Source organism: Quercus robur, chromosome 2 (genome assembly GCF_932294415.1).
Source record: "Quercus robur chromosome 2, dhQueRobu3.1, whole genome shotgun sequence".
Classification (NCBI taxonomy): Eukaryota; Viridiplantae; Streptophyta; class Magnoliopsida; order Fagales; family Fagaceae; genus Quercus; species Quercus robur.
The window spans coordinates 66202917-66228024 of NC_065535.1; the positions used below are offsets into that span (position 1 = coordinate 66202917).

The following is a 25108-nucleotide window of genomic DNA, read 5'->3' on the forward strand; positions in this document are numbered from 1 at the left end:
TATTTTTGCTCAAATTTTATATTTTTCTCCTCCCAAAACAAAAAATAGCACAAAAATGCAAGATAAACAAAATCATAAAGTGATATTGGTCTCTCTTTTCATTCACATAAATCTTGAACGTGAAAAACATACCCAAAAAAATAAAACCCAGATCAACCTACACAAACCAAGATTGGCCAAGGCTACCGTCTCATCTCCATTGAGGAGACCCCTGATGGAGGCCTTGTGGGCCACCTCGTTGTCATCAAGAACAACAATGTCTACAGCCCTGATATTCCTCACTTGCAGCTCTTTGTCAAGTATGTTATCCCCTACTACTCTTCCTCTAGTTCTCTTATTTTTGAAAATGCACCTCTCGATCAGCTGTTTGATGTTTCTTGATTTTTGTATAGGCATGAGACGCAAGATCGATTGAGGGTCCATTATTGATGCACAGAAGCAGAGGTGGGAGGTACCATACAGTCTATTGCCTAGGGAGCAACCACTGCCATTAAAGCAGACAATTGGGAGGTTAAGGAAGAGCCCAATAACAGTGTCTGAGTACTTAGGCTCTGAGCTCATTTTCAACTACACCTCAAACCCATTTGGGTTCGCTGTGAAGAGAAAATCAAATGGGCAAACCCTCTTCAATTCAAGCTCTGATAAATCAGACCCATTTGGCAATTTGGTGTTTAAGGACAAAAATTCAAGAACAGTTTCAAAAAAAGAACGAAGAAATTGAGAGACTCTGAAATGGTAATGTGTAGAGAGAGGAATGGAACTAACCAGATCTAACATCTTGATGAGGCCTTAGAGGCGAGAGTCGTTCTTGATGTTGAGGCGGTGGAACTGGATGTTATTGGACCAAGGGTGAGCACCTGCGGGCTCGAGAAGGTGCTTGATCTTGTTGCTGTATACATCGAGAGCCAACACCTTGTGCGGTGTCTCCACCATGTGCTTTTCGCAGAGGTGGGAGCCAATGAAACCACCAAATATTAATTTTCCTAAAACCCTTCCTTTTGATCTTATTTCTCTTGCATATACATAAAATTTGAGCAAAAATAACTATTTACCCTTGATTTTAACAAAGGTGGGTTACGGAAAACAAACAGAACATACCCCAGGTGGGTTAAGTGATACTTTTCAAAACACGAGGTAGACAAAGTGATTTTCGCCCTAACCACAAGTGGGTTGTGTGTAATTACCCCTATTTACTATTTGATCAATAAACTTATTTTTTATATACAATTTTATATCACAAAAACTTGAAATGTTAATATTTATTTGATAACATAACAATTGATATTTGATTTTCTTGAAGTTTTGCAAGCATGAAGGATATAATACGAACATCTAATCCAATGGTTAAATTTTTAAAATTCACATTTAATATATAGATATATAAGGAGTTTGAAGTGTTTCTCTTCAAACTAATTTAGAGAGAAACTTTGTCCTTTTTTAAAGTATTGATTTCTATTAGAACTAATGGTTAAAAAGACACTAGTGACACATCAAATCTAATATCATTAAGTCATAATTCTTTTCTAAATATAAATAGGGAGTCATTAAACTCTCTTAACCCCCACCATTTTCTTCTTCTTCTTCTTCTTCTTCTTCTCTCTCTCTCTCTCTCTCTCTCTCTCTCTCTCTCTCTCTCTCTCTCTCCATGAACTCCTCCAATGGACACACATGCCTAAAATTCTATTCAGTTTCTCAAATACAACTTGATTCATAACATTTTTAGTGGATTACAAGTTTACTTTTTGGCACTGTAAAAGGGGTTTGGTCCGTTTGGAGTTGGAGTGGGAGTCTGTTGGTGTGAATGCTATATGAATAGTTGAACCTTAAGATGCATGTCTCGTATTTCACCTCTTCCCTTTTGCAACTAAAGCAAGGCACAAGGGTCATTTGTTAATGTTAATCTATGTACACTGATTTCTTAAGCTAGGAATTTGTCATGGCTATCTAATTTGCTTCACCACAATTTTTTGATAGTGCCATAGTAACACGAGTTATCATCTCAGATGACTTGGAACTCTTATCTTCCTTATTTATGCTCATAGTGACACGACTTCAACCATGATTTTCACAGAAACAATCCAATAGCACCCACTCAACATAGATTTGAAAGCTTCAGATAAAATAGATCCATGTTTTAAGCTGGGGTGCTCTTTGGTAGATGAGTATGGATTGCAGATTAAAAACAGAGGTACACAATAAATAAGAGGAGAGAGAGAGAGAAAAAATTATAGTATTAATGAGGTAAAAGTAATAACGTTTAAAAAAGAAAAAATTAACCATTAGATCTTTTAGAAATCTATGGTTTAAAAATTTGGTGACTTTACAAGAGTTACACAGGTGTAACTTGAACTAACCTTATTGTGATATATATATATATATATATATATAAAAGTTCAAAAAGTAACAAAACATATGGAAGAACACTTGTTATGGACCTTATGGTCCATATCAAAGACGTCAACGAGTAGGAGCTTGGACAAGTTGTTTTTGTCACAGAAAATTACATTGAGAAAGTACTTAAATGCTGAATATGCAATCGACTAAACTGAGGAGTACTCCACTAGCAACACAATTTAAGTTTTCTGAGACTTTGTCACCACAATTTGAGGAGGAAAAGGAGCACACGGTTCATGTTTCTTATTCTAGTGCAACTAGTAGCATAATGTATTCTATGGTTTGCGTTTATTCAGATATTTCACATGCAGTTAATGTGGTTACCAGATATATGGCTAATCCTGGTAAAGAATATTGGCAAGGTATGAAATGGATTCTTTAAAGAGTATTGCAGATTTTGACTGTGTATATGACATGGCTTCTGTTGATATTAGCAGGGTTGTTGGACTTTTAGATTCCGATTATGCCGGTGATTTAGATAAATGGAGATCTTTGACAGGTTATGTCTCCACAATATGTAATTGTATCATCAGTTGGAAGGCGACATTATAGTCCATAGTTGCTTTGTCTACTACTACAAAGACAGAATATTGGCAACAACAAAGGCAATGAAGGAAGCTATTTGGTTAAAGGGTTTGGCTAGTGATCTTGGTTTGCAGTAGGATGATACTTTTGTGTTTGTGATAGCCATAGCGCCATATATTTGACTAATTAAAAGCTAGATGTATCATGAGAGAACCAAACATATTTATGTCAAATATCACTTAATTCGCGACATATATCTTAGGGAACCATTACAATAAAAAGGTAGATCTAGTAGATATGATGCCTAAGCTGGTAGTTTTGAACAAGTTTAGGCATTGCTTGGATTAAATTAGTATTTACAGTTTGCGATTGCCCTTAGGGGCTTTGGTGAAGGGGATGGGGGAGTTGTGTTGTGAGGCTAACCAGATTCACCTCTGGTGGAGATTTGTTGAGGCAGTTGCTTGTTTTTGTCAACTTAGCTGACCGTGTCCTACTTAAATTAGGACAGTTCAACAGATTTTAGATCGTGTTGCAGAAAACCTAATATTAGCCAGCTTTATAACTAGAGCAAACTAAATTTCTCTATTTTTTGTTATGAGAGAGAGAGAGATCTTTGGGTGTTATTTGGGTTCAGGATTTGTGAAAAAGCCTTTGTGCCACCTCTGTAACTTCCCTATGTTCTTAGTGAAAAACCTTCTCCCAAACACCATCCGTGGACATAAGTCTAAGGTCAGACTAAATAAAGCTTTGTGTTCCCTCTGAGAAATTGTCTTTTCTATTTTACATAAAGCCACCATTTTTTGGTTATGCAAACAATAAATAGTTATCAAAATTTCTATTGTCTCAATATTCTAAATCATGAAATAGTTCCATTTCGATCATAATTGATGAAGTTGGATGAAGAAGGGGGATTGAAATATAAAAAAAGGGAATGGCTTTGGCCTCCGGACTGCTGGTCTTCTAGAACTGTGTTAGTCTAAACCTCCCTTAGAGCATCTCCAGCAGATTCATCAAATTTTTGTACTGTTTGGAGAATAAATAGTGACTTTTACCTTTATCTACCCATTTTTTCAAATACACCTTCCAACAGATTCTATATTTCATTCTCTATCTCATTTAAATATTATTTTTTCATTCATTATTTATTCTTTTTTTAACAACTACACATCTTCCAACATTTTTTTTATTCAACACATAATTATTATAATAGAAAAAATGTATTTGAAGAATGAACAGTTACCCATCAAACTTGATGGACTACTGTTCATTAGCCAAAAAAAAATCTAGTTATACCGAAGCTACTGGAGCATATACAGTACACAAAATTTCCAAATTTTAGCTAATAAAACCGGATACCGATGCTCTTGGAGATGCTCTTTAGCTCTTTGTTTTGGTTTAATTAGAAATGCACTTGGAGACACTTTTATGGGCTAAACAAACATCATATTTCAACTTCAGAACTGAGATTTATCATGAAATTTACATTCTTATTGTTGTTATCCTCTGCTTTATTCATTTCCAACTGGAATCCAACACAAAACAATCAACTAGGAAAACAGAAACTATACTAGGCATGCAAAGTAGAACATCTCAAATAATATGTTACAGTGTATTTTACACACCCTTTTATTAGTTTCAGTACTAGTTCTATTTACTAATGCACACACAAGGATATATTTATTTCCATATATTGCCGTAACTGGGTTGTTTTCTCTTATGGGATCGGATGAATGACCAATTTTCCAATGGCTCTGTTAGATTCAAGGTGGGAAAATGCTTCAATGGTCTTGGAAAATGGAAACGGGCCTTTAGGGTCGATCACCGGCTTCACCTTCCCACTCTCTAGGTAAGGTTTCAGTTTCTCCAAGACAGACCCATCAGAAGTGAGAAAAAATATGGATGCCGGTGGATTTCCAGGACCTACTATTGTCACAGCATGCCCGCCTTCTTTCACTGCCTTCACAGCCCTATCACTTTGCCCTGTTTTTAGGTACAACAAAAAATTAGTCTTTTGCCGTTGTTAGAATAATGATTAATCGATTAAATTCTTCTTTCTTAACAACTCAAGTTTTGGAATATGTTGTAGTTTATCGTGACATCAAAGTAGGTGATCTTTCAATTTGAAATGAGTGGGGATTTATCAGATATGTAATCTACATTTTGTTTTAGACATGGAAATCAATCTAAACATAAAGTTCACATTTTGTTGAGTTGATTGTTGTCATAGGACACCCGCCACATGACCCAGTTATAAGTATAGAATTCAATGGCTAAATTATGCTTATGCAGAAGCTAACAATGAATTCAGAATCTTACCAACTGTATCATATACAAAATCAAATTTCTCTGGAAGGTCTTCAAAGTTTTCCTTGGTATAATCAATGGCCAAATCAGCTCCTAAACTCTTCAACAGCTCCAGTTTCCCAGCACTTGAAGTGGCTGCTACCTTGGATGCGCCAAAAACATGCTTTGCTAGCTGCCCAAGACATTTGAAAAAAAAAAAAAACCCACGGGGATTATCATATCTAGAATGGAGTGTATTTTAGGCCACAAATATGTTGAACAAACTAATAATTATTATTATTTTTTTAATTTATAATTACAATAAGAGAGAGGGAATTTGAATTCTAGGCATTTCTGTCATAAACATCAACAAATACCAATGGAATTACAAAGCTCCTAACAAATTAATAATGATTGTGGAATATAGTGACAACATAAAACTTTTAAATACTGAACATACAGAAAGCATGAAAAGACTTGAGACTTCTCACGAGGTTGACATGAGGGCATTGGAATTGAATATCAATGAGTGAAGATTTACCTGAATAACCTGTGTTCCAACTCCACCAGAACCCCCCAAAACAAGGATGGATTTACCAGCAGAGAAACCAAAATGTTCAAGACCTTCATATGCAGTCTCAATAACCTAGGGAAGGCTAGCAGCTTCAACAAAACTTAGATTCTTGGGTTTCAGAGCCAATACTTTCTCTTCAACAGCAGTGTACTCAGCCAAAGATCCAATTACTTTTGGGTGGTCTGCAGCTTTCTCATTTATGTCCCCATATACTTCATCTCCTTCCTTAAAATTCTTCACTTGGCTTCCCACTTTCACCACCACCCCAGCTACATCATAGCCTGGAACAGTCTGCACAAACAATAACAATTACGACAATAACAAAAATAATAAATGAATACTCTTATTAATAATAATATATTTTTAAAAAATAATGTTAATGTATTATTATAATATTTTAATAAATTAACAAGTTACACACTGAGGAAATTTCGAACCCATTAGTGCTATTATGGCATTCAAATCCTTGCTACGGACCATGTTAAGCAAAGCTAACCCCTAAAAAAAATATGAAGTATATATAAAGTTGTAAACTTGTAAAGGTTGTTTCTGTTATTAGGAACTCAGCCCCTAAATTGTCTCTTGACCCTTCTTCAATATTAATGGTCCATGTCTCACAATTTTCGTTTGACTCCAAACCAATTTAAATATTATAGTTTCTCAAAAAAAAAATTTAATATTATTAATTGATTTTTTTATTTAGTGTAAAAAAATGAACTAATTTTATTGCCATCCATATTAAATTTCATTTAAAATGATGTTATTACTTCACTAATTTTATGCTAAATTCATGATTTATTAAATTGTATTTAATAAATATTTAATTTAGTTAACATTAACAAAAATTATAACTTAACTTTTAAAACTTTGGTTTACCACCGCACATCCTTGGTGCGATAGTCACTCCACAAATATAAATGCTTGTGAGATGTGAGGGGCAAGAGCCGGAATTCAAGTCTCCAGAAGGGAGCTTCACACACATATACACTTAGATTATTCTAGAGTAGAATTTCTATCTTGTATAAAAATAAAATAAAATAAAATAAAAAACTTTGGTTTAATAAAAAAAGTTCATGGTTAATTGATTATGCTATATTACCAAGAAATAGGATGGTTTAAATTTTACTTTACTATATTTATGCTAAATTCATGATTTATTAATTGCATTTAATAAAATATTAAACTCGATCAATTAATATTAGCAAGAAATAGGATTATTTTATATTAGTCCTCATTATAGCTTAATTAGAGATGGCAATTTTGTCTCACCCTACTTGACCCGCCCCTCCCCACTTCGCCCCACACAGATTTTTCCCGCCCCACAAAGGTGGTGGGACGGGATACAAATGAGTTTAGATTTTTTAAACCCACCCCGCCCTATCCCCACCCAGCCCCGCATTAATAAGGGTTAAATTGTAAATTGTTTATATTCTAAAACTTCTATTTAAACAAACATATCATCAGCTTATTTTATTCTACCCAACAAGGCTTTTTACTTCTTTTTTTCTCTATCAAGGTTGGAAATAAGGTACCTGTAGGGGCAAGATTTGGAGCCCAAACCCAAATGTATGGAATTCTGATCTAATAAGCCCAATACAATAAATTTTGTAAAGTATGAATCAAAGAAATAGATATTAATGAGTTGGACAACAGCTAGTATGGAGTTAAAAGACAATCAAGCACCAATAAAAGACATCAGTGCCAATGGATGTTTAGTCTGAGGAGACCCAAATTTAACGTATACTGATCACAATATTAAGATTGTTTAGTATGCTATAGTATTCTCTCTCACTCTTTTTCTCCACCCCCTCCTCATGGGGGCTCTTCCACATTATATAGCTCATTTCTGATCATCTGGACTTTACGCTTGTTAATCATCTGGATCCCCACTTGAGTACCCATCCCATTAGATACCCCTTTCAGTCCTCTGTGAGTTGTGGCAGCCAAGGCAGCACTGTTCAGGGGTCCTCTCCACATTAATGCGGCTAGAAAAGTAGCAACAGTGTATTTAATGTGGTGGTAGCAGTTTTTCCTTAGATATTTTGAGTTTTCTTCTCTCTCACATGTTCATGGGGCGCATTTCAATTGCTAGAGTACACACTTGGTCTGCGTTTGTCGTGTCCGAGGAGGAGTTCCTCCTCGGACCTTCTTCCCTTCATCCCCCACTGATGAGACTTGTAATGTGGATCATTTAAGTCATCTTCTCCTCCTCGGATTTGTTAGTATTCTCGGATAAGGCCCAAAACCCAATACATTATTTTGGACCCTAGCCCCTACAGTACCAATTTTAACATTTTCTTTTATCTTTATAAACTTAAAAAATCAAATGCAGAATCAAGAAATTTCATCGAATACAAACAAAGTTGATCAAAATCTTCATAAAATAGATGAAACAATAATAACTTCTTTTTTTTTTGAGGGGAAATAATAATAACATATATGATTCTCAATATATATATATATATATATATAATAATTCATAATACTAATAATAACATTAAAACACATACACACAGAAAGCACCGCTAGAGAAAGATTGGGAAGAAAGTCTTACAGGTAAAGGAGAGTCAGAGGCCTTGAAAAACCCAAGCATCCTCTTATAATCGATAGGGTTAAGAGCTGCAGCAACAACCTTGATCAGCACTTGGTCTTCCTTCACTTCTGGGACGGTCACGTTTGAATCCAGCTTCAAAACATCAACAGATTTTCCATATTCAGAGTAGACCCAAGCCTTATTTTTAGAGGGTAATGAAGCATTTGAAGGAGCTGCCATTGTATTGTATGCAGAAAAAAACTTGCAGGTAAAAAGAGAAGGAGTTGGGTCTGTGTTAAGAGACTAGAGGTGGCTTTGTAATGACACTAAACTTGGGTTCCTTCTTCTTTGTGAATTTGTGACAATATGGGAGTGAAAGGTACGTAGAAACTTTGAGATGTTACTTTGTCAGTGACTGAAAGGTTGTTGGAATGGCTAGATATTTATATGTACAGGTTATGCACAGAAACATTTGAATCTAGACACAATTTCTCATGAGGTTCAATGATTCATTGATAAAGCCTATAATGAGGACCCTGTCCATTTTCATTACCTAAATTCCTATATAAAAGTGATTTTGTTGAACTTTTTAAGGTAAATTGAAAAGGAAGAATAAAAAAATAGAGTGGAGTATTCATAATAAACGTAAACAAATTTCAAAAGGATTATGCAGTTCCTAAGGTAAGTTAGAATTAGATCAGCAATTACTTAACAGGTTTGATTGTGAGCTTACTCCGCTTTGTATAATCTAATGATAGTGTAGACACCCTATTTTGTAATTGAAAGTCAATTAAGGGTAAAATCCTAGATTTAGTTATCGATGGCTAAAAACATCATTGGAACCATTCAATGAACATGAATTCAATTCCAAAATACATCAAAGTTCACAAAGATCAAAATGATGTGTTGGATCTAAAAATTGTATCACCCAATCAAAAGATCAAACCACATCAAGTTTTAATGGTCAAATGTTCATTTTTCAAAGTAAGACTTAATCCCTTGTGGTTATGATTCATTAATTTTGATTGGTCTTCAAATGGATTAGATTAAGATTAGTTACATATCAAAATCTCATTTGATTAAATTTTAAGATAATGGTGTATTTAAAGTATTAGATAATTCTTGAAGATAATAATGATTTTTTGAATTTTAATCAATCATTGTAAAAAAAAATAATAACAGGAAATTTTTAAGTAAAAAATTATAAATGTTTTGGAAAACAATTTGATTATCAAGTGGCTAAAAAAATGTTTGCAAGAGAACATGCATCTAGGTAAGCATCCTAATCTAGTTAATTCTTATAATAATAATTATTGGCATAAAATGATGAATTTTGATTATATGAGGTAATTAACATGTTCATGCGTATTAGAATTAGAATTTAATTCCCATTAAATTCACATGATGAACATATTTAATTTCTTGCCATGCATAACATGATTATATAATTAGATGAATGCAAAAAGGGTGGAATAAGTGTCTAATACCTTTCCATTTTATAACCTAATCTTCAAACTTAGATCTTGGGTTTGGAGTCCATAACTTATCAATGTAATTTTTTTTTTCTTTTATCGTAACTAGGAATCAAAGTGATGTGTATTTCTTTTCCTTTCTTAAATTGTAACTAATACCATAATGATGTACTTTTTATTTCTTAGACGGTATCTTTTTTCTTTTTCTTTTTTGAGAAAACTCTTAGAATGTATCTAGGATCAAAACCAAATAAATTTCTCTTTTATGATTTAATTCCCAAATTATTCAATAAAGAGGTATTTCATGAAAGGTTTATTATTTTTCAATTTAAATAATAATAAAAAATTGACAGCTTTATTGTAAAATCCTTAATTGATCTAAGGGGTAAGACATATCCATCTAAGTAATCACGTCACACCCCTAAAAACTTAATATAAAGGTTTTTTTTTTTTTTTTTGGTGGACAAAGACTTGGACCCTCAAAGAGATCATGGATAAAAAAATTAGAGCCCCATCATCCCACTTAAGAGATCATTTGATCATGCATGATACATCAATGATATTTTCAAATTCAATGGACATATTGCTTGATAATATATTTTTTTTCATCCCGTACATATTTCTTAGAGAAATTATTCAATGCACTTGGAAAACCACATTAGCAATAATTAGTGGTCTTTTAAACTAGTAATTTAATGCCATATGATTGAGTCATATCTACTCACAATTCTAATCATAATAAAAAAAACAAAATAAAACTCTACATGGTATTGGCCTTAACGCAACTACATAACTTGACAAGAATTAATGTATGAAATGGTCAAGTCACCCTCTCTTATTAATGAGTACTGAAATATGTTTGATCCTAATTGGGAAAAAGCATACGGGCAATTGTCAAGTTTTATTTTATTAATAGATGATTTAAATCTATAGTGTATTCTCCATAATTATTGTGATGATTCAACGTGATTGAGATGAACTTTTTTTCCCCATTTTGGTCAGAGGAAAGGAATTGCCGTGCTTCCTAGCCTTGCTTTTGCGGCTTCATTTTGATGTAAGAAATAATTGTAGAATTTTCCGGTCAACTTCCTACCTAACATTGATAGATGAGATGCAAGCTGACATTGGGTTCTTAGTCCTTACTTCTTAGTGGAAGTCACTTGAAATACATCATATCTCTATTCACGCATTATGTTCAGCAGCATATCGCAATAATGAGTCATTCTAGAACCGCGGTTCTTTTTTTACAATTACTTATGTGGTGGAGTATAATTGGTTGTCTATGACTTTCACATGAACTCATTATTTTTTTTCTACCATTCATAATTTGTTGCATCAATCATAATTTTGACAAATTTATAAGCACAAAATGGTACAGTCCTAGATTTTTTTTTTCCGCTCAAATTCTTTAGAGTTCTTAGGTAAGTTCAATCTATTCATTTTGAAATTAATGAAATGAATTTTGCTACATCATCAACAAATAAGATAGATACCAAGTTGGTGATAGCCAACCTTAAATTAAACGTTGATAACAAGGTTAAATTCAATTCACTTACTTTAAAATGAATATATAAGATTTTTTTAGGAACTATACGGAGAAGTTACCCTAAGTAAGAATGGCAGTAGGGCAAGACGAGGTCAGATCAAGGTGCCAATTTCTTAGCCCATCACATCTTTGGGGCAAAAAAAAAAATTGTGAGGTGTAGGGCTATAAAGTAGCCGAACTTTGTTGAGTAGTGAATAATCGAACTTGATTATACAACAAAAGTAATTTGTTCACCAGCTTACAAATAATGTTTGAGCTCGACTTGATTCTCTTTTGGGGACATTCATTTTGTTTACAAGAATTCTAATGTTCTTACTCATTTGTTTGTTGCCTACACTTCTTGTACTACTGTCTGGGGCCTTTAACCATATCATCCATGAGACCATGATCCATCCCATCTTCTCTTTTTTTTTTTGGTTTTTTTTTTTTTTCTTTTTTTTTCTTTTTTCTTTTTTTTGAGAAGACATCCCCCATCTTGGGTTCTCTTATAGGATGAAGATGGCTTGCCCCCTTGACTAGCTTTTGTTATATAATTGATTTAATTAATGATATTTACTCATTCGGGAAGGGAAATAAAAAATAAAAAATAAAAGAACCAGTTGCAAAATAATTTACCAATTTCAAATTAATAAAAGACTTGCGTTCTCATAAAAAAACAGCTCCAAAGTGTTTATGTTGTTCTTCACTTCTTTAATAGGGAGTCATTTTTTTTAGCAGAATAAGGAATCCATAACATCTCATTTGCAAACCTTTTAGTTTCCAACTCCAATATATAAAAGAAAGATGCGGAAATAACATATTCGTAATACATAATTCACCTTCCAACTTGACTTGGCCACGCATAATTTTCTTTGACTTGCCTATTAACGAACTATGATGAATAATATAAGATAAACTAGACCAATGTGGTGATAGTAATTTTTTAAAATCAACAGCATCATGTAGACATTAATTTCTTTTTCAATAAATCTGCACCAGTTCTTGGAAGATCTTCATGGAAGAAGCTGGCAAACCCATAAGCACATTTATGCTTTTCCTTTCTTTGCCATGAGACAAGAACAAAGTCACTTCCTTCTCAGGCAATGCCACTGGCCCTGATAGAACAGGTTCACCCCATCCAAAGTCTGTTGTGTGGAAAGATAGCCTGGACCAAGTAGTGATCAAAAGGGTGGAAGACAAAGATGGCCTAGCTCTTGTCATTTCAAAGTAATCTATGGCCGATCTCATGTAACTATCTGTGACCATCTTAATTGCATTCTTAACCAACCCCACTGCAAATGAAAGTGGCTTCTCTAGTAGTTCACCTGCTTGACATATAGAATTAATTAACACAATTCCATTGCCAAAGTACCCTTTTGGTAGTGGTGGGTTAAATTTAGGCCTCCCATCAACAGCAAATAGGAGCTTTGTTTTTTGGTCAGGCAGAAACCCCAGTGCCTCAGTTCTAGCTTTCCATACAAATGCTGAGAGGACTTCAAATGTAGTGCACTTGTCAAGAACCCCATTTTCCATGGCTTTCATCTTTAGTTTGTCTAGCTTCTCAGGGTCAAAACAGAAGGACCTATACACCAATTCATCATTATAAATGTCACTGATGCAGGACTTGTCTTCTATCTCGGCAAATTCCTGATGCTGGTGCTCTATCTCTGGCGGGTTTCGGGCCTTAAGTAAGCTTCTGTTTAGGAATGGAGGGACAGCTAGTGGCAAGCCTCTGGCTGTTTCACCCCATGAGTTCACAAACTCCATAGCACCAATGCCATCAAACATACAATGATTCATGCACAGCCCAAGAACAAATCCCCCACACTTGAACTTAGTCACCTGGAGGAAAAAAATTAACACTTAACAGTGATCTCCCAAGTTGTGAGAGGTTTCATGCATGAACTTAAAAGAAAGATAGGGAGATCCTATTATGTACACACAGTTTTTGCATACTGGTATGGTTAAATTTTGTGAAAATTATACACATGTAAGTGACTGCAAAGACATCCTAAATTCATTTAGCTCAGGAAAACCATTGTGAATGTGACTTGTGATAATGTCTTTACTAAATCCTTCTCTTCAATTACGTACAACAAAGAACTACAACTAGAAATAAAGTCAAGTATATTTTAAGGGGTTTACATACCTGAGCCACCAAGGGAGGCACCTCTAGCATGTTCTTTGCTCCAGGAATGTCATAAACCAGCTTCCTGAGAGTCTCAGGGTCAGGCTTTGTTATGTCTCCTATCTCTTTCATTGAACAGTTTGCTTCAGCCTCAACAAAAATAGCTCCCTCTCCATTGCAATCCACAATGAGCTTACCCTCAGAGCTGATAGTTAGCCTCCCAGCAAGCGGGTAATAGTGAACAAGAACCTTTTCCAAGGCATTCCTGATCACTTCCCAAGCCTTCTCATTTCCTATCTCATCTGACTTGAAGCAATAGACAGTACGAACGATCACCGCAATGTTCTGGTCAAGGTTTGAAAGGAAATATAGACCCTTCTCTGTTTCCTCTGCAGGAGGAACCAAAGTTGGCTCTCCTTGCTTGACACTAAGTTGAAACACATTGCCATTACAGCTCTCCATTAGAGCAGATTCTTGAACCTCCAAAACCTGAGTCAAAATGATTGATAATTAGATAAATAAGCTAAAAGAAGAGCATGGTTTATATTTTTAAATGTTTGAATTCAGTGCATATTTATTGATTATATGAAAACAAACCATGTGAACAATCTGTGGAAGTGACAAAAGTTTTTTAATAAATTGAAAGGGAAGGCTCAACGCTCTTATAATGCTTCACACTCTGTAGGAAAAGCCCAGGAACCAAAAACTAATAGTACTAATTTAGAAACGAATGTGTGGTTTGGAAAACCTGGTGTCTGTCACACAATTTATTAGATGAGTCTGATCCTTTTTCCAATGGGATAAGAAGCTATATATGGAAAGTGAATAGCCCCCAGCCTAAATAATGTGTCGTTCCTTAAGCAATTGAAACATAATGTGAAAGGGATGGGTAGTTGTGCATGATTGCTAATGATGTTGCAGAAAGAGATGGTTTTGTTTATTGGACATAGTCTAATTAGTCTTGTTTATGACTGAGTTTTGGTCTTATGGGTGTGGTAGGCCACTGGTCTTGGGACCTAACAATACCAGACAAAGGTATCTAGAGTCAGAGTGCCAGACACATTGCAAGGAAGAGTGGGGGCTTATTAGTTGGTGAGGGTTGGCATCCGAATTTTGCTTACTTGGTTCCTTTGCTCTTATCTTTATTGCTTGCTCTTTCTCCTCTATGATCAAACTATTCAAAGTTGTATGTAGTAAGAGGAAAAGTGATTCATGAATCATGATCAATGTCATGGTACGTGTTACTTGTTAGGTTGCTTTTTTACTGAGTCAATACATAATTCAAAAAAGCAATGTACCTTATGTAGTTGCTTAGAATTTGGAAAACAGAGTTCAAGTACAGGAAGAAAACTAGCTTATGGATGCCAGATCATTTATTAGTTGTTACTTCTTTATTAATTAATTGGAAGTTTCAACCTAACAACATACAAAAACCCAAAAAATCCATTAATATCTTGATCATTTTTTTTTAAGGAAAAAGTTAACGACCACCTTATGGATTGGTTTAAGATATATTTTTAAAAATTTTTGGGTAAATTCCATTTATACCCATGAGGTTTGGACTAATGCCAACCAAATCCAAAGCTTTTTAAAACTAACCAATTTGGTCCCTAAAGCCAGTTTAGTCCCTAAAACAATTGAGAAAAAATAACTAATTGTTTAGGGACTAAGTTGGCTTTAGGGACTATACTGGCTAGTTTTGAAAAGTCTTGAACCTGGTTGGCATTAGTTAAAATCTCAGGATATGTTAGTGAAATTTAACCAAAACTTTTTATTAGGAAAAAAAAAGAAGCAATTAATGTTTTTGATAACTTTTTATATTCTCCATGAAAGTAGTGTCAAAATTTTTCTAAAATTATTTATTGACAATTGCTCTAAGGGTACCCGTTAACATGACTTTTTTTTTTTTTTTTTTTTTTAAGCAAAGCAGGAAAGCATCAAGAAACTTCAAACACTAATCCAATAAATTTGGATCATTATGTTAGAAAACTCAAATGGTAGAAAATAGTGACATTTCGAGAGGGGAAAAATAAAAGGCTAAATAGTATAGAATATAGGATTAGTTATAGGTTGTTATGTTTACTCTGAATTTTCTATTCTAAAATTAAGAGTCAGGTAAGCAACTAAAGCTAGAAGACACATTTCCCCGTATCAAATTCGTTGAGATATTGCCTGGAAGCACTAGACGCTCTTTTCTTCGTTATTAACAATTAGATCAACTAGAAATCCTTAACTTGAATAGCCTTTTGTTTATCAGATCAACTAGAAATTTTTAAATTGGGAACCCGTATTAGTTTATTAGTTCAACAAAGATATCCTAAACTGAAGCAGCTGCCTCTACCATTTTTCTATCGTTATTTTTTGAGGCACAAAGTATCTACTTTTTGTTGACTCTGGATAAAGATCTTTTTGGTAGTGTTCATTAAACGAACAACCACCTTTTCTGGGTTTTTTTCTTTTTCTTTTTCTTTTTCATAGTTAAAAAACAATTTCATATTCACATCAAATGGATAATATGAAATTCATACAGAGCTCATATGAGCTTGAAAAGATATCCACGACATTGTTTGGTACATGAACTTAAAAACTGAAAACATGTGTGGAAATACGTATAGGTAAAAAAGTGTGTGAAAATACGTGTTATGTTGTTTAAAAATTGAAAACATATGTTTGAATAGATGTACCAAACGGGACCGACATTTAGAAGTGCACATGCTTGGCAAGTAGTCACGTTTCAACTATCATGTCTTCAAAGTTCAAACCCTCTCTCTCTCTCTCTCTCTCTCTCTCTCTCTCTCTCTCCAAACAGATTAAATAAAGTAAAAACTCGAAGTCTAACAAATAAGCTTTGTCACAATGCAGCTGCAAACTTGACACTTTTTAACTCCAGTCAAAATAAAATACAATGAATAGAAAACAACAGCTACAAAATATTGAATAATTTTCTTCTATAGATTTTCAATTTTTCTAGTTATACAACAGAGTGATGCCATGATGAGTTTTATCCCGTTTGTCAAACTCTTTCAGTAAGCTTATCGAAGGCTCATAGGGATGTAAAGATGGTAAAAACATGGCATCTCAGCTCACACACCCATTTATATCTCACCCATTATGGATGGCTCATAGTGATGCTTTTGCTCCCCAAAAATCATGCCTGGCCACATTTGCTTAGACAAGCAACTCCTTCTTCTTGATAATCTTCCCTGCTAATCCAAAACTCAGGTGCATCCTGCATGTGTAGACCAACATATTCAATTTTTCTTAGATTACTTCACTTACCAGCCTTCAGAGTGAGATATAAGAGATTATACAAATTGCAATCACTGAATTGGTGGCAATGCTATCAATCAACAATTGTGAGACTTGAAGTGAGAGAGAGAGAGAGAGGTGACATTTACCTTCATAATTCCTGCGAGGACTGCACCTCCTAGATACACCATATGCTTTCTTCGTGGAGGGTCCTCGATCCGCAATCGCAGTTTCTGCTCACCATTAGATATAGAAAATATAAGGGGAAGTGCAAGTATAAAAAAGATTGGCTCCATCCATAACTGCTGCACCACAATTAGTGGTAGTCTTGCTAATCACTACCTTCTATAAGCTCCACTCAAATGATCAGGAATTTAGGACTTATTTGCCAGTTCTTAAAGCTCCTAACCTGATTTTTGCATAGGGAAGGACACAAATTTTTCAAATTTTTAAGTACTAGATTTTTTTAATTTAAGCCACATAGGTTTCCACCTCTTCTGTTATTACTTGGCTCCCCTAAATTCAATCTCTAGCTCCACCATTGAAAAGGAGTGAACTCTAATTCCTGAACATTCTTTTTGTTCCATTAGCTGGCTTTATATCACAATATTTTATGTTACAAACTAACAGTGATATAGTCAGTGGTGTCATTGAAAAATGTCACTAGAATTCCTTAGGAAACGGAAAACATCAAGAATATTAAATTTAATTTGCTTCAAGCTAGCCACTAAATCTAACCCAAAAAAAATTAAAAGAAGGCGATGTATTTTTATTCTTCTGAACTGTAACACCTGCAACTCAAAAGTTACCTTCAACCCATCTTTGTTTCCCTTCAGAACAACTTCAAGATAACGATCCAGTATTTCTTTCTCCAAACTGAAGAAAAAATAAAAACTAAAAATCAGAACGTCAACAATTTATACTAAGAAACTATATAAAAAGCACAGCAACAACAAATGATGTGCTCACAGGATAAGAAAGAATTTACTAGGCCCCAGATTCTGAAGACTTCTTCAAATTCCCAGGTTCAAAGTTACTAAGATTTAGGAACGTGTTCTATATGTAAGCTAGCAACAGTGATGGTGGATTGATGGTCATACAATACACTATATCCAATTAGTAACCATTAAAGCAGTCACCAACAAAATTTTTCAGGCATCTTTAAATTGACATGTTTCAGAAAATTAATGCTGATTAACCAACGTAAAAAGAAGTCCCTTCTTGTTTGTAATCATTTATTTTGATAACCAAACATCATTTTGGAGTCTTCTCTGAAATTTTCAAGCACTTTGAAGGCAAGCAACTATTCCTCACAAATATTCAAACCAAAGTTCTAACAGAAACAAAAACATATTCTGGAGTATGAGGCAGGAATGTAATAACATAAAATCTAATGTATGCTAAGCAATCAAATACAATAGTAAATGAGATAACCTGTGCAGAACATAATTGGCAAGGACAAAACTACTTTATACAAGAGCAAATGATGTTCATATCTGAAGAAAACAAAGAGTGGTTTACAGTATTACCGACTAGGTAATCCAGGATACATGGTGCTCCCTCCACTTAAGACTATATGCTGGTAAAGCTGCAAAAGATAAATACATAAAAATTTAGAAACACATGGCAGGGAGCTCACATTCACAACAAAACAAAGGGATATATGGCTAAGGTATGGCCCTAGGTTTACTAAGACCTGCCCCTGAAGTGGCACTAGTTTTACTCATCAATCTGAATTCTTCAATTATGGTTACCATCTAAGAAGAAGCAGAGATGAAAATCCTAACCATTATATGACCAATAACTAGGCTGCAATATTTATATGCAGCAACAGAGAATCTAAATCATGGTTGCCAGATCAGGATTAATTGCCGGATCAGAAAAGGGCAGGTACAGAATATTGAATAGTACTTAAAAACAGGATTTATTGCCCCACAAGAAAAAGTGGGAAAGCAAAGGCAAACAAAACCAATTAAAACACCAAGATATCTAAAAGTCGTAATACATTACTAAGTATACCAATTGGTAGTTACTCCATGCATGATATCACACATAGGTGCAGCTTTTTCTTTGGGTTGTACATGTGTGCAACTTGTAAAATGGAAAACAGAGAAACAAAACCATTGGCATTTTTTTTTTCCTTTTTAAAAAGAAAAAGGAAAGGTATTAGAAAAACTAGCAAACCCAGTGAGTGTACAAATTCGATGTGAGAAGTTAGAGCTTACTTCGAACATATATCAACCTTACAGCATTGTATTTTCACTCAGAACAGAGAATTTCACATCCTCATCATACCTATCACAGATATTATTAATGCTTAATTAAAGTTTAAAAGCATATTACAAAAATTATGTTTTGGTAATAATATGAGTACCATCATACGATTGTCAATATCCATCTCCTGAATGCAGCGAAATACCATGTCAGCCATCCCATCACCTTCAACATCTATGAGTTCCTGCAAGGAAGAAGAACCTCTGAACTTCCTCCAATATTCTGATAAAATGAAATTTGCTCTAAAACTAATTACAACAATCACAATAGATCAAATATAACAATGTAGTTCAATTGACATCCATTTACAGAATATATATAATCAATAGGAACAACCAGAAACATGACATCTGATCAATTACACATTAAACAACCAGTTGTCAGATTATACATTAAGGCAAAGAAAAACATGGAGACATGCAAAACAAAAGTCAAAAGAAGTGCAGGCTTACTGGAGTGAAAAGAGCCTCAGGAGCCTGGAAACGTTCAGTGCCAACTTTAATGACCCTTCCATCTGGCAGCTGGTTAATGTGACATAATGAATTAATTTTACATGGATTATATAACTTTTTATTAAAAACACAAAGTTTCAGAATATAGAAAATCCAAACAGGCAAGAAATAAGTTTAATTTTGCTATATAAGGAGGAAAGTCACAGTATAACTTATCCAAATAAATAAATAAATAAAGGAGAGAAGTCTCTGATATACATCTCTCTCTCTCTCTCTCTCTCTCTCTCTCTCTCTCTCTCTATATATATATATATATATATATATGCATGTGCAAGTGTGTATATATAAGCTTCAATCAAGCCATGCATATAGAATTGCACATTTGAACATTTATATAGAAACAACCATAAGAACTTTAAGAAACTAAGAAAATGAACTCACAGTATAATTCTTAACAAGGATAGTGGTCTCAAGGCCCAATTGATACTCTCTTTTGTAATCATAACTGTAGGAAAACAGATATACCATTATATGCCAATGCATCAAGTTCCAAAAAATCAGAATATAACATGAGATTGCATGTTCACCTTATATAGCAGAGTTTCTCTTTAATTTCCCTAACACTCTCAAAATCTGCAGTCCGATTCATTGCATACCTTCAGCAACAAAAGTTGTGTTTCTCCAATTAAAATGGAAGTTTAAATCAAGGAGAAAAAATCAATGTTAATTATAATGATCCTACTGATAAAGCATTGGCCTCACCCTCTTCGTGATAGCAAATCAACCAGATATGATGTTATATGTCGACCAGCTACATTCATCCGTTTTGTAAGGTGAGGGAAAGAGTAGCCATCAACTACAGGAACCTGAACAGAGATCAAGTGATAATACTCTAAAATGAACCTCCAGGCTTAAAGTATATCATAATGCTAATACCCTTTACAGCTTTCTACATTAAGCTATGCCCTAGATTCACTAATGCTAACTGGTAAAGGCTTAAAGTATACCATAATGCTAATACCCTTTACAAGTGGATGAAACTAGACATATAATTAATGTCAAGTTAGAAATTTGGAGAGATGTTTTAGAGTCTAAAGACTTTCGGCTAAGTAGGACTAAAACAGAGTGCATGGAATGTGAGTTTGGCAAAAGTAGAAATAAAGACAAAGAGGTTGTAACACTTAATGACCAAGAAATACCTAAGAGTGAGAGTTATTGATATCTTGGATCAACGGATCATAAGGATGGAGAGATTGAACAAGATGTGAATCACAAGATAAGAGCAAGGTGGATGAAGTGGAGAAGTGCATCAAAAGTCTTGTGTTATTGTAGAATACCTATTAAGTAAAGGGAAATTATTATAAGATTGCTATAAGACCAATTATGCTCTATGGTACGCAGTTAAGAAGTTACAAGTTCATAAAAATGAGTGTAATTGAAATGAGAATATTACAATGGATAAGTGGAGATACAAGGAAATATAGGATTCAAATGAGAAAATCCACTTAAAGATAAAGGTATCTCTTATTGCAAAAAAGATAAGGGAGAGTTTCTGGAGATATTTAAGCAAATAATGCATAGTGAGGACGAGTGAGTTAATTCAAATTGAGAGAATAAAGAAAGGTAATAGAGAGTATGACAATAACATTTTTTGTTTAGAAACAGCTTATTTAGCTGAAACTGAAAATTTTTTGCTGAAAGTAATGTAAATAAAGCTAAAAGGTAGCTAAAATAATACAGTGGAACCCATGAATAGTATCAAAAAGTGCAATAGAACTCATGAATAGTAGCAAAAATAAGCTAAATAGTAAAAAAAACTGACTTTTTAATTTGTGCCAAACGCACACTAGCAGAAGTAGTAAAAAGAACATGACAATTAAAGAAGTAACATAAAGTAAGACTTCAGCCAACCCACCCTGATTAGTCCATCAAGGAACCATTCCTGACCCCAAAATTCTGGGACTAAAGCTTGATTGTAAGATTGTTGTTGTAGTTTTTATAGTGGGAGAAGCATCTAATTCACATAATTACAAAATCTAAGAAAACATAGAGAATAAGTTTAGTCATGAAGTAAAGTGGACTCGTATCACCTTTTTTTCCAAGGAGGAATGAAGTCAATACCATTACTAATAGCACAAACTGAAACAATAACTTGTTTCAAAAAAATTTTAAATAAAACTTGAAACACTACCAAATAAATGATTAAATAAAAAAATGATGTCACTCCAGATTTTATATAATTGCAATGAATTCAACATCCATGAACTGATCAGACCAAATTGATAAATTGACAAGAGGAAAGATAATAGTGGAAGTTCATTACAATAATATAATTCACGAAAATATGGTTCTTAAGCAATTTACCACATGAGTAACACCATCACCGGAGTCAATAACTAATCCAGTTAGCAAACCTGTGAGGAAGTCAAGGAAATGCTGAGACACATAACTAAAAAGATATGGTAATGTTGTGTATAAAATCGGTAGCAAAATTAGTATCAATAAGGAGTTTTAAAGTTTTTCCACCAAAAATGTAGCAAAGGCATCATGATGAGATTCACTGTTATTGTCTTTTTTTTTTTTTTGAAGAACATTTTGAAGAATATTAAAAAATTATAACCTTCAATCATCTTTATAAGCACCTTGAGCATACAATGTCAAAACAGCTTGGATTTGGATGAAGACGCCAGCAAAGTTGTACTTCTCAAACATGGTCTCAACCTGTAAAATAATGAAAAGCCAATATCATGATTCAAAATATAAATTAATATAAAGATAAGTTTACCAAAGATAATCATTTTAGAAAAGAAAAAACGATCACAAACCATTTTTTCACGATTTTTTGAAGGATTAAGAGGTGGGTCTGTAAGCAAAATCTTGCATTCTGTTGGATCAATCTGTTAATAGAAAGTTTGAAACAGACTTAGTAATGATCCGATGAAACTGTATCAAGAAAAGAATAAACAAGATTTACAGTAAGGTTGCCACAGCAATCAGAACCTCTTGACACTTACTTTCAATTCATTGTAAAATGCATGGTCCCACACATGACTCATATCTTCCCAGTTTTGCACGATACCATTGCTGACAGGATAAGATACATCGAGTTGATGCCGCAAGTCTGCACAAGATTCTCCAACCACAATATCCTAAATGAATAAGAAATAAAGAACAGCCTCTCAGAATTAAGAACTAAGCATAAGCAATAAATGATTGGCAGCAATGTACTAAAGACCACAGAGCATGTGCAGTGAACACGAATATAAAATCATCACAAGCATACTAACTCCTTAACACAAGTCATAGATTTGCCTCCATGTCAATTTTCAACAACAGTAAAAATAGCAAGGGATATATAATAACCTTCTCATTTCATTCAATTCGACAGTAGCAGTAAACATTAGAATGTAATGTACATTCATTCACTGATTGACATATATAGTTAGGGAAACCATTTGCAATAATACACCATGAAATTGTTTTAACGAGAAACCAGCATATAACATGATTTGAAGTTTTTCCTACAGATCCCGCTTGTGGTCTAAGAACACAAAATGCAAATTTTTGTCCTAGAGAAGAAAATTAGTTTACCCATAGCTCTTGCTCAAGAAGTGATTCTTCATACCGAATTAATAACTAAGAATAAGCATAAACGATTGGCAGCTATGTACTTAAGACTACAGAGCATGTGTAGTGAACAAGATTATAAAATCAAAACCAAGCATACTAACTCCTTAACACTAAGTCATATATTTGCCTCCATGTCAATTTTCAACAACAGTAAAGTAATAACAAGGGATACATAATAACCTTCTCATTTCATTCAATTCGACTGTAGTAGTAAACATAAGAATGTAATGTACATTCATTGACAGATCAACATATATAGTTATGGAAACCATTTGCAATAATAACATGAATATTTGTAGATTTTCCTAGAAATCCCATTTGTGGTCTACGAACACAAAATGCAATTAGTTTACCTTTAGCTCTTGTTCCACAAGTGATTCTTCGTACCGAAGCATAGGCCTTCCCACAACACAAGGGAATACCGATGTAGGGAAATTCTCTCCAGCAAAGCCGCATTTGACATACTACATACAACAACAACAAAATTTTAGTCCCAAAACTACGGGTTTGGCTATGAATCCTCAACAGACTAATCAAAATCATTCACAAGTAACTAACATTAAAAAACCCAAGTTACATAAATAAAAACAAAAGTACAAATCGAAATAAGCAAATCCATTGACAATAAAACCAATAATGTCATGGGTTTCCACAAGATTGTTTTGAGAAGCAAAACCTCGTTTAGCTCAGCTAATCAAACAAACACTAATCAAATCTCGCCTTCTTACCTAGTAATTACAATCCTAAATTATATATTATTTGATGGGTCGAAGAAAAAGGTTAAGAAGAGTAATTAGAAACGAAAATTAGTAAACATACCCCAGTGCCATTGTCACAAACGACGACGTTTCTGTTGTCCATAGTGGTGGTGGGTTTGCTTTGCTTTGCTTGCTAGTGTGGTGGAGTGTGAAACGGTGTTGGTCTCTTCATCTATGATCTTTTAAACTCATACTCATAAATCTTCAACCAGGTTTAGCTTTGCGTGCAAATGAAGACTTTTAAGGAAAATAATAATAATAATAATAATATAGCGTCTGTTTTACGTGGTTTAAATCAAATACAACCTAAATAAAAGATCATCAATTTGCAGATCCAGGAATGTAAAACAAAAGGAGTTTGTGTATCAAGGTCGGTCGGAGAGAGAAGCGAAGTGGGGCTCGAATCTGAATTACAGAATATACAGAGAGAGAGAGAGAGAGAGAGAGAGAGAAGAGGGAACAAAATAGGCCAAGATGGCTATAAAATCCTACCTATCTAGTTAGTTACTAAACTATATTTTTTACTAGCATCTCGAGTCTAAAAGACTCGATTTAGGGTCTATAAATCGAGTTTTTGAGACTCGATTTTTATGGGTTGATCACATCTGATGTGGCATTTTTTTCCACATGGTGTGTACCTGGAAATCGAGTCTCTAACACTCAATTTCTAACCCAAAAAAAATTTCAAAAATTTTAAGCCTAATGTACAAGCCAAAATACCCAAAACAAATTTAAGAAACTCCAAACACATCCATCCCAGTCCTAGATACTCAAATTAGAGGGAGAGAAAGAGCTTAGAGGGAGAGAACCTCACCAGCGCGGCCTGGGGCTCGCGCTGGCCTGGGTTGCGCGCGGCCTGGGGCTCGCGCCGGCTTGGGTCGCGTGCGGCTTGGGGCTCGCACGAGTCTAGGTCGCGTGCGGCCTGGGGCTCGTGCCAGCCTGCGTCGCGCATGGCCTGGGGCTTGCGCCTGCCTAGGTCTTCGATCTCGATCTTCTCTCTCTTTCTGTTTCTGGTTTTTTTTTTTTTTTTTTTCTCTGGGTTTTACTCTGATGTTCTGGTGTTTCCTCTGATTTGTTCTTATTTATAAGGGTTAGAAATCGAGTATTAGAAACTTGATTTCCATGTGGTCCACGTGGAAAAAGATGCCACATCAGATGTAATTAAAGCATGGAAATCGAGTCTTTTAGACTCGAGATACTAGTAAATAATATAGTTTGGTAACTAGAACTACTAACTAGATAGTTAGGATTTTATGGCCATTTGGCCAACAAAATACTATATTTTATCGATTTCGATGTTTTCTGTTGTTA

At 34.3% G+C, this 25108-nt stretch overlaps 2 protein-coding genes, 1 long non-coding RNA gene and 1 pseudogene across 3 annotated transcripts; all 4 read right to left on the bottom strand.

The window, feature by feature from the left end:
- Positions 1-63: 63 nt before the first annotated feature.
- Positions 64-1086, bottom strand: LOC126714564 (uncharacterized). Its single transcript, XR_007651628.1, has 2 exons — positions 766-1086; positions 64-484 (listed from the first exon to the last, which is right to left on the bottom strand). It is a non-coding gene; the product is annotated as an uncharacterized LOC126714564 (long non-coding RNA).
- A 3401-nt stretch (positions 1087-4487) lies between these two features.
- On the bottom strand, positions 4488-8707 carry LOC126714565 (2-methylene-furan-3-one reductase-like; annotated as a pseudogene).
- A 3370-nt stretch (positions 8708-12077) lies between these two features.
- On the bottom strand, positions 12078-14241 carry LOC126714566 (omega-hydroxypalmitate O-feruloyl transferase-like). Its single transcript, XM_050414761.1, has 3 exons — positions 14032-14241; positions 13456-13923; positions 12078-13148 (listed from the first exon to the last, which is right to left on the bottom strand). Exons 1-3 carry the CDS (start codon positions 14032-14034, stop codon positions 12288-12290), a joined length of 1332 nt encoding a protein of 443 aa, XP_050270718.1. The 5' UTR covers positions 14035-14241; the 3' UTR covers positions 12078-12287.
- Positions 14242-16269: 2028 nt separating this feature from the next.
- Positions 16270-24264, bottom strand: LOC126714567 (actin-related protein 2). The gene is made up of 15 exons (XM_050414762.1): positions 23859-24264; positions 23393-23503; positions 22424-22558; positions 22235-22306; positions 22052-22130; positions 21774-21823; positions 20172-20275; positions 19997-20065; positions 19851-19914; positions 19410-19478; positions 19058-19141; positions 18213-18271; positions 17493-17559; positions 16833-16916; positions 16270-16663 (listed from the first exon to the last, which is right to left on the bottom strand). Exons 1-15 carry the CDS (start codon positions 23898-23900, stop codon positions 16583-16585), a joined length of 1170 nt encoding a protein of 389 aa, XP_050270719.1. The 5' UTR covers positions 23901-24264; the 3' UTR covers positions 16270-16582.
- Between the last annotated feature and the right edge of the window lie 844 nt (positions 24265-25108).